Source organism: Myotis davidii, unplaced genomic scaffold (assembly GCF_000327345.1).
Source record: "Myotis davidii unplaced genomic scaffold, ASM32734v1 scaffold240, whole genome shotgun sequence".
In the NCBI taxonomy this organism is placed as follows: Eukaryota; Metazoa; Chordata; class Mammalia; order Chiroptera; family Vespertilionidae; genus Myotis; species Myotis davidii.
In genome coordinates, this window is record NW_006292334.1 from 373,705 (window position 1) to 384,101 (window position 10,397).

Sequence of the window (10,397 nt, forward strand, 5' to 3'; positions counted from 1 at the left end):
TACATGTACATGTAAGGATGCTCTCTGTCCAACATCCTTGCTAACACTTGATATCATCTCTATCGCCATCTCTTCCTTTTTACAATTGCCAGAGTTGGTCTGGTTAAGATTTTAAGTTTATTTTTAAGATCTCCTACCACATACTTCTCACACGGTACCTTCATTAGTACATGCAGAGTTGTGGAAGTGGTTTACACATTCTTCCTATGGTGAACATAGCAGGTGCAGAACAGGCAACTTCCCACCACATGTAATCTTCAAGAGCTGGAGGTGACACGTTGGTGGAGTTGTCTTCGAAACCATCTGACCAGATCTTATCTCTTTGTCTTTTAATACATAGATAAATGTGCATAAGATCATTTAAAAGGCTTAGAAAGGGTTCAGAATAACATGGTTTCATTTCTCATCCTATATAATAAAGAACTAATATGCAAATGGTTGTCGCACCCCATGTCCTTGTGCCCTCATGCTGGGGCCAGGGGACTTGAAGCTGCGCCCCCTACCCTGGTGCCAGCCAGGGGACCTGAGGACGTGCCCCCCGCCCCCCCCTGCCCTGGCACCAGGCCGGGAGACCTGATGCTGTGCCCCGCCCCCACCTGGCAGGGCTTGACAGGGGACCTGAAGCTCTACAACCCCGCCCAATGGGGCTTGATGGGGCTGTGGCTGGCTGGATCTGACAGGAGGGAGATTTTCATATACATTTTACTAATTTTCTTTCATCTCTGACACTTTTATTATAGAGAAAGGGCAAATAGCAATATTAAAATATTTCCTCTAATTAATTCCCTTTTAATGTGCACAAATTTCATGCACTGGGCCACTAGTGTTAACATAAGAAACATTCAAACCGGTAAAGAATGTTTGTGAGTTTATTTGAGCCAAACCGTCAACAATTGCCAGGAAGCAGAATCTCAACAGTTTATAATTAATAACAAAGAGGAGATTTGTGGTCTCCACAGAGTGGTACCTATACTTTGAGGGGTCTCACGAAAGGAAAATTACTTTGACATTCCAAAGATATGTTAGTAGAGGCAAAAAGACAATAGGCTCAGTTAAGGTAAAGATTGACCTTTGTCAGGGAAAATACTGGCCTAGGTATTACTACCCACCATAAGCTATTTTTTAATTAAAAAGTTTTAATTTCAGACCATCCTTTCTGGTTACTTGTAGGTCTCTGAGTTTGTAAGGCTGCCACACAGGCCTTCCCTGAGCTAGTCAGGTTAGCATGGGGCCCCTTTGCACCAAAAATCACAACCTTCAGAGAACAGTCCGAGCCACCCAGGTGTCCTGACTCCAGTCCAGACAACGTAGAGCCCGTTGCTCGCTCTGTAAGTCTGATCTCTGACAATCATCACCCCCCCACACCCCCCCGTGCATCTTTGTTTCAAATATTCTCCTGCCTGCATCTGGGGGAAGTTGTTTCTTCTCTGGGCTTGTCAGCTCAGCTGTTTAGTAGCTGTGTGGCTTTGGACAGTTTCCAGGCACTCTTTACGCCTCCATTTTTTCATCTGTGAAATGGAGAGACTTGTCTTTTTCTCATGGGATTATGAGAATCAAATACAATAATGTCTATGAAAATGTTTTGTGAGCTGTGTGGCTTCATCTACAATGTAAAGCTACTGATACTATAATCATTTTCTTCCCTTGGCAGCACTTTGTTAGAGAGAAATATGGCCTGGAAGACTTAGAGAGAGGAACCCCCTTATCTGCAGATGGAGACTAGAGGGAATCAAAAGGCCCCGGGTCCAGGCTAGGAAAGCCATTCAAACTCCATCATCAGCTGAGAGGCCTGGACCAGATTATCTCTAAAGACCTGTGCAGCTCCTGAAATCTATGATGGAGCAAAGGTGACAGAAGTCTACTCTGCCTTAATGGCTAACGTGGGTGCCAGGTGACAGGGTGCTTTGGACCTGTAAGGTGTGAGCGGTGTCATGGGATAAAAAAAATCAGTGGTGGCATTCTCCTCTGGGTAATTTGCTCAGCACAAAACTGCGTAATGGACATAAACGTGTGCAATCTACAGGAAGCTTTCTCTCCCACGTAAGTGCTGGGGTCTGTGCTGCCAAGAACCTTCTCACAGTCATTATTTTTTCCTCGAAGGCCTTTCCCAGCCACCGGTGTCATCTCCCCTGGGGTCAGATGCAGCGGAGAGCAGTGGGATGAGCCCGGATAAGTGGGGTGCACCTCTCTTTGTTGACTCAGCATACTGAGTCAGACCCCTGCAGGAGTGAAAGTGACCCACTTCTCAGGAGTGGAGTCTCCGGCTCTCTCTCTGGTCCTCCCCCACCCCCACACATGCACCCACAGACTCTCAGAAGTAACCAGACAGAGGAAGGAGAGGGATTTGAACTTCTAGCAGAAGTATAGTAAAGGAAGAGAAATCTATGGGAGAAACTAATAGAAGCTAAGGGTTATTTCGTAGGATTAGTTATGCAGGCTTAAGTTGGTGCCCACTCCATTGATAAGAGTTCTCCCTCTCCTGTTATTAATCTCATCATCCTTTCTAATAGCAGAGAAGGAGATACCTTTACCAATGGAAATTTATGTTACCTTTACAAAGGGGAAGGTATGCCCTGCTTTTAGGCAGAAAGGGGGAGGGCAGCCTTCCCCGAGTCTGCAGTTTCTCATTGCCTTTAGCTTAAAATTGTCCTCATGCCCAAGAGGTGTATGTTGTGGTAGCATACTCTGATCCTCTTCTTAGCAAGAAACCAAGTGGAAGAAGAAATTAACAAGTATCCATATCAAATAAGTCAAATTAATTGAATAAATATTCCCTGAGCATCAGCTGTGGGTAGGATAACTGTCTGGGGATGTAGGAGTGGTAGGTACATAAACTCAAAGTGGAGTTTGAGCCAGAGAGCAGATTAGGAATAAGCACATGAACACACAAATAGTCGTTCTAGTGGACAGCAGGAAAGGCATTGCTAAGTGAGGCGTCATGAGAGTTAGCGGAGAGTTCAGGAAAGGCAGAGACACAGTGAGCTGCCAGTCAGAGGAGATGGGTTTTCAGGAAGAGGCCAGGCATTTGGATGGAACCTAAATGAGGAGAGAGAACAGAAATGGTCATTCCAGGGAAAAGGAACTGGTTTGGAGAGGACGAGGGCTCAGAAATACAAAGCAATTTGTGGAGCACGTGCTGAAGAATAAGTTTATGTGAAAGGTTTGGGATGGTAGCTTTCTTTAATAAACGGGGCTGGGGCCACGCATTAGAATTGGGCCAATGTGCAAGGGACTGGTCATTTCATCTAGAGGCGAGAATGAAGTGTGAGGTCATCTTTCTGGGGCTAGACTGGCCACCCCACTTCACCACCCTGGAACTTGGCAGGTTGTCAGTATGAAGACAGGCCAGGAGCAAATGTAGCTGATCAGCAATTCCTGAGTGGCCAGGTAGAAACAAGTTTAGAGAGATTTTGGTGAGAGGAAGCCAGGAAATTCAGCCGTGTTTGACAGACCCTCCCACAGGCTTTCCCCAGGCATCTGCACCCGGTAATGTTGACTAATTCCATCCCTCTTGATGCAGGAAATCAGCATGGCTGCTGAGTAAGTGGTCTGCACGGAACCTTGACTTGCCTGCCGCTAGCCTGTGGGTAGCTCGGTTGGGCCAACCCAAAGTGACTGCTGCTGAATTTTGACATGGAAACAACCCCACTTTCCTATTGTTGCCTTCACCCCTGCTCTTGCCAGGGAACCCTCCAGTGGGAGAACAGGTATGGCTCTCAGCTGTGAGAGTTAAGGCTCCCGTTTGCTTATTCCAATCACTTTTAGGGATACTTGACTCTCAGTTCCTCAGTTTCTGAAAATGCCATGCATCTAGGGAGCCTTACTGGGAAGGTTTGAGTAGCCTAAGCAGAGGAAGAATGCTTATGCTCGGGGAGAAAAAGAGCTGCAAGGGGCTTGAAGGTTGGGAATGAAAGCTTTTGAGGCCATTCTGACTTAATGTTCATAACCCTTATTTGGAAGGGTCTGACCCTAACATAAGTAAGTGTTCAGGGAAATTAAAAGTGTTTTCATAGTATTTGGAGGTAATACTGGGGTCAAAGTAAATTATATACAAATAGCTTTTGATAGTGAATAAGATAGTGAATGACAGACTCTTTTTTTTTTTTGCATTTAACTTTATAAATATCCTTCAAACCAAATACTGTTTAACTGGATATTTTAATGAGGAGTCAGAGCTCTGATCAAAAGTAAAAATAAACAGAAAAGCCTATAAAATCATTTAATGTCTCTATCAGTAAGTTTAGACTAGGATATGCCATAGTAGCAATCTCTAAATTGGGATGGTCTCCAAGAAAAAGGCTTATTTCGTGATGGTGCTTGCATGTTCCCATGTAGGTGAGCAGGGAGGCTCAGCTCACTGTACCCACTCAGGGATCCAGATTCTCTTACTATGCCATCATTTCCCCCAATGTTACCATAAATCCGAGGCAGGGGAGGAGAAGTCACGGAGAATGACAAATTAGATTGTTCTGCCTAGACGTGAAATACTTCACTTCCACTCCCATTTCTTTGGCCAAAGCAAATCCCATAGCGAGGAGGCAAAGAAGTGTCATCTTCAGTAGAGAAGCACAGTGATTTTTGTGATCACTGTTTCTACCATAGTCCACCCTTCTGTTCACCAAATACTTGGTTTACTCTCCTTGCCTACACAGTATCTTCACCCCTCACTAAGGGAGAGCACCCCAAAGTCCCATCCTATCAGAGGTATAGCTCAACATCTCGAATTTGTAAATGGTATAATATAGTTCATTTCATAAGGTCTGCATGTGTAGAATAGAGCAGGAAACTAGCAATATATACTTCCATTTGGAAAAAGAAAGAATGGTTTAGCACAGTAGTTTGATCTGTGGCAACTTGAAATCCTGCTTGGCTGATTATGGGGATGTCTTAGCCGGGGCATATGGAATGTTCTTTGATCAGACCCAGATTCTGCTTTTCAAAAGGTGCCAACTCCTGGGGACTTTTTGTGGTCCCTGGCTCCCCCTGGCAGGAAATTTCCCTCCAGTAATCTCTTTGGCATGTCTGAAATGGTGTCGGCAAATAGACCTTCCTTGGTGCCTTAGTTCCTGCTCTGAAGAAACTAAGAGGAATGAGGGTTGGTTCATGATTAATTTCAAGAGCTCTCTCAAAAATTAGTAAACTTCTCACTTAAATTGGTTCTTATGGTGGCACAATTCCCAGAATATCTCTATTTCTAGCTTTTCATTTCCAAAAATCCCCCCCCCCTCTTTCTCTCTCTCTCTTTGATGGTTGTTTACTAGAACTATACGTTTACACTTTAATATATATATATTATATAGAGGAAGGGAGAGGTATAGAGAGTTAGAAACATTGATGAGAGAGAAAAATTGATCAGCTGCCTCCTGCACACCCGGTACTTGGGGATGTGCCTGTAACCAAGGTACATGCCCTTGACAGGAATCAAACCTGGGACCCTTCAGTCCCCAGGCTGATGCTCTATCCAGTGAGCCAAACCGGCTGGGCACATTTATACTTTTTATTCTGGGTCTTTTTATTCAATTAAAAAGAATGTACCAGCTGCTTCATTGTGTTTTTTGCCCATAGGAAATGTATTTGGTTGAAAGATTTTACTGGGCATTTCTCCCTCAAAGGTTTTTTTAAATTTATCTTTCACTTTTGGGGGATATAAATTGTTGTTGTTTTAATCTTGCAAGCTCTGAATTTCTGGACTCTCTGCATTCTCTCCTTTTTGTTTGCAAACTTGCCAAATCTTTCCTGAGCTCAAGGTAATACAAGAAAGTATTACCTTGCCAAATCCAGACAATCGCATCCAACACACACAGCTATCATTCTGTTTTCCAGTCTTTTCCTGTTGAGTTTCTGTACTGCTAGGTGCTATATCTACCTCTTAAGTTATTGCAGGCAATAATTTTACCAAATGTTTTGCCATTGCATAGTGTGGGTCATCATTTATCTAGTCTATAATTTCATTGTCATACACAGCCTGCCACATGACCTCTGTTGTCAATGCCACTCTTTTAGCCTTTTGATATGGTAGCAACTCACTTCTAGGCATCAATTTCTGTATCTACATATACACTGTTAGGTTATGGCAGCATATCTTAATTAGATTCACCTTTTTTTAAGTGAACATAAAAATTCTTTTTATAAATTTATTTTTCAATGATAGTTTACATTTAATAGTATTTTGTATTAGTTTCAAGTGTACAGCTTAGTGATTAGACACTCATATACTTTACAAAGTGATCCCTCTGATATTTCCGGTACCCATATGGTTTCATACATAGTTATCACAATATTATTGGCTATATTACCTGTGCTGTGCTTTACTTCCCCATGACTATTTTGTAAGTACCAATTAGTACTTCTTAGAAAAAGAAAAAAAGAAAGAAAGAAAAATGTTTGCTGACCTGAAGTTAACTGAGATAAATTAACTTTCCACAGGTTGTTTAAAATTACACACCACAGTAATCCATTTTGGTTAAAAAAAATCATCCTCAATCAGAGATAGCCAAGATAGTGGTCGTTTATATGTTGTATGAATAATGATTATTAAGTATCAGTAAGGGTTAAAATAGAATAAACTCAGGTTACCACAAAACTACCTGGGGATGTAATTTCAGACTCTCTCACTAATGTCACTCATTTCTTTGGTTTTATTTTCCCATTCATAAAATGGAACACAAGAGAGGCCTGCCATTTAATACCAGGGCTCCTCTGAGGGTGACTTATCTCCCACTTAAATCATGGTTCATATTGCATGACTGGAAAATAGAACATACAATGCGTGTCAAGAGTCCTTAGCTGTTAGTGGAAGACCATAAAAAGATGATGACAGCAGATTGCAACTTGGCTTGTCTATGTAGCAACTTAGTTAAGAATTTTGCTGTGATTTGAGGTAAATGGGGGTAGAAGAAAAGGAAGGGTTGGTCCTTTTTTTGTCATCCCTTTTGAGGATCCCCCTTTGTTTCCCCTTCAGGAAGTGGAATAGGAAAAAAAAAAACTACATTCGTCAGTCACTCTGGGGCAACCACGTCTTAAGATGGTAAGCGGGTCAATCTGATTGCTATAAAATCGACAGGTACTCTCATTGACACACACAGGCACACACAGGGCATGCACAGAAGGAGCTTACTGCACGAAGCAGGCAACCAGAGCAAAAGGACAATGACCACCCGACATCCCGCAGCCATGGTGAGTAATAATAATGACTTTTGTTTAGGTAGAGTCATTCCCTAGGAATTCAGAAAAGCAGATTTCTCAGGAAGTAGGCTCAATTGGGGTTATTTCTTTTAAAAACAGAGCTGACTTTAATTCTGACCCACGTCTGGTGGAGAAAAAGAAAAAATAACTAGAAGTTATTATGGGGTGTAAGCTAACTCTTCACCTGATGGTTTTTGTGTAGTTGGTGTTAGCTTGCTTAGCTCTTGGTCATGAACTATATAATCTCACCTGTAGTCACCACTGTAGAGTTAAACTGGCTTAAAAATCTAATTTCACGTGGGAGCTTAGCCAGCCCTTTAGCATCTATATGTTCTATATATCTTTTTTTTATAGTGTTAATATTTTCTTTTTTTTTTAATGGTTAAAGTATTACAAAGGGTATTATATATGTGTCCTTCCCCCCACCCCGCCCTTGACAATCCCCTGGCCTTCCCTACCTATATATCTTTATTAACCCAGGAAGTTGGTGTCCCAAGAGCTTAATGATCTCCCCAAGACTACAGGTAGAGAAGGAGTGCCCTGGATGGAGGAAGTGAACAACCCAGGGATGAACTTTGGACAGCTCCTAGAGGAGGGACATTTGCCATGTCTCTGATGGCTGATTATTTTTTGCATCTTCTCATTCCTCTTTGAGGAGAGAGAGATGTTAGTGTGATGGAAATTTACCTCCCCTGGGTCTAGACTCTTGCCTGGCAGCAGTCAGGTAAGACCTGGGGAAAGCATGAAAATAGGGCTTGGGAAATCATTCACCATGTTATTGGCTTAAATCATCTCTTTTGTTCTTTATGTATAAGCCATGCAACTTAAAAAAGCTTGGGTTTCATAAAAACAGCATGACATATGGTGATGATAATACTATAATATACTTACATGTTGGTTTAGAGATGACAAGAAATGCAGCAAAGTGCAGCATTGGGGGGTAGGCTCTGGAGTCAGACCTGGCTCCATCGCTTACTCAGTGTGGGATTTGGGGTAAGTTTTTAACCACTTGTGCATTATTATTCTCTTTTCAGTATAGGGCAATAATAATGGCATCTTCCTCGTGGGATTTTTGGGGGGATTAATTGATATCATTGCAAATGACTAAAGCTATACTCTGAAATATCATGTCTATGTATTCGTAGTTATTTATTTTTTTTTAAAGATGCTGGGGAACATCAGGGATATGGCTTCTTTTTTAAAAAAATATATATTTTATTGATTTTTTTACAGAGAGGAAGGGAGAGGGATAGAGAGTTAGAAACATTGATGAGAGAGAAACATTGACCAGCTGCCTCCTGCACACCCGCTACTGGGGATGTGCCCACAACCAAGGTACATGCCCTTGACCGAATCGAACCTGGGACCTTTCAGTCCGCAGGCCGATGCTCTATCCACTGAGACAAGCTGGTTAGGGCTGTATGCGTAGTTTTTAGTTAACCTGGTCATTTTAAATGTAACAATCAATAAAGATAGAGAAAGCATTAAATAAGTGTTAATATTAATAATATTGCTTTTACCTCTGAGACTCTCATCGATCCAATGAAGTAGGTAGGGAACCACTTTTCCCATTATACACGTGAACAATGGCTCAAGTTAAGTGATTTAAGATCATGGAGTAATATACACACAAGAACTGGGACATGGATCTAGGTCTAATGGCTCCAAGTACACTATTCTTCTCTTTGAATGGTTCAGATGCAAGATTTTGAACCTCTTAAAGAAGAAATGTTGTAGACATCGTTTTTAAGAACCAGCAAGAGCCTTGTCAGAGCTCCTGCTCTTAACTGCATAACCACTAAAATCTACAGTTTCAGAACCACAGCTTTGTGGAGCAAACTAGCGGGATTTGCAGACAGCATCTGATTTTCTGATAAAGGGCCACGTAACTTACAACACTCATGTATTCCCGACACAGCTGTCACAGTGCTTAAACTGCTTGGCTACTTGGGTGGGACAAAGCTAAGATGAGATATGGTGAGTGGCTACGTGTTGGTGACAGTAATAAGGATCTTCAATAACAATAGCGCTGGCCACTGGCAGCTAGGGTTGAGTCCCCAGATTGGCATTGACAGGTTGGTGAACCTAACCAAGTTTATTTGTTGCTTCTCAGACACAACTCCTTCACCTGTCTAATGAGGATAATTAATACTAGCTCTACCGACCCCATAAGAAAGTTGTGAGAATCGAATGTTTAAAGAGATATAATAGTGTTTTCTAAAATACTCAAAGAATATAAGCAAATATAATAATGACTTATTAGAAGCATGGCAATTTTTGCTAAATCTTATCACCTCAAGGAACAGTTATTTTAAAGCCTTGATAATTAGATGTAAAAATGATTTAGTAAGTATGCTACAGAAGAAAAAACATAAAGGAGGAATTTATGTAATAAATCTAAGGAAGTTACTGATGGGCCTGAGAAGCAATCGAAGCGGGTATCCTTTTACTTTTTAAAATGTCATAATGTTACATCTGGAGGGAAGATGCGTGAGGACAAATTTCACTTCTTTCCTGTCTACTGTGTATCATCAGCACAATGTCGACTTAACAATAGTCACCTGTGCTGAATATTTACATGTGCTGGCCGTGGTCGTCATGCCTTATATGGACCATATCATTTAATCTTCACATTTTGTGGTGGAGGAAATTGAGTCATAGCTAGTAAGTGTCTAGGAACTGAGTTATGGGCCCAGGACATCTGATTCCGGAGCCCATGTCCTAAATCACCACACAATAGAGACAAAAAAAGTTGGTGAATGAATGAATGATTGTGCGAGATGAAAGTAGATGGCTGCTGGTTATCTGAAGGCAAATCAACCTCATTCGGGCTTATCTAGGTCAATCTCGCTTTCAACTTCTTTTTAGTATCAGTTACCTTGGTACAGCACGTTGGCACCATAACCTCTTTGTTTACTCTTGTAATTTCTTGCCTCCACTACCTGCAAAATATAAAACGGAGGTCCTTCCAACTAACAAGTCTGGTTGCCTTACCTACCTTAATTCATGGGAAGTGTGAGCCTGACAACACTGAGCCCAGCGAATGAAAGCAACTGAACCTCAGCTCTTGTTCTGCATCATGTTGAGAGTCAGTGATGGGCTTTGTCCAGCCCCAGTAAGGGTCAGTGGTGATGGTGAGGTGAACAAAGCACGTTTGTGACAAAGGGAAGCTGGAGAGATTTTTAGTTCTTTTTTTAGTTAGGTCTTCACAG

General features: G+C 41.9%; 1 protein-coding gene across 1 annotated transcript in view; it reads left to right on the forward strand.

Moving 5' to 3' along the window:
* Window positions 1-7,149: 7,149 nt before the first annotated feature.
* The window catches only part of IL17F (interleukin 17F), a 6,285-nt gene continuing 3,037 nt past the window's right edge, over window positions 7,150-10,397 (forward strand). The window contains exon 1 of the mRNA XM_006765721.2: window positions 7,150-7,176. Within this exon, the coding sequence (XP_006765784.1) occupies window positions 7,150-7,176 (27 nt within the window). The remainder of the gene's footprint in view (window positions 7,177-10,397) is intronic.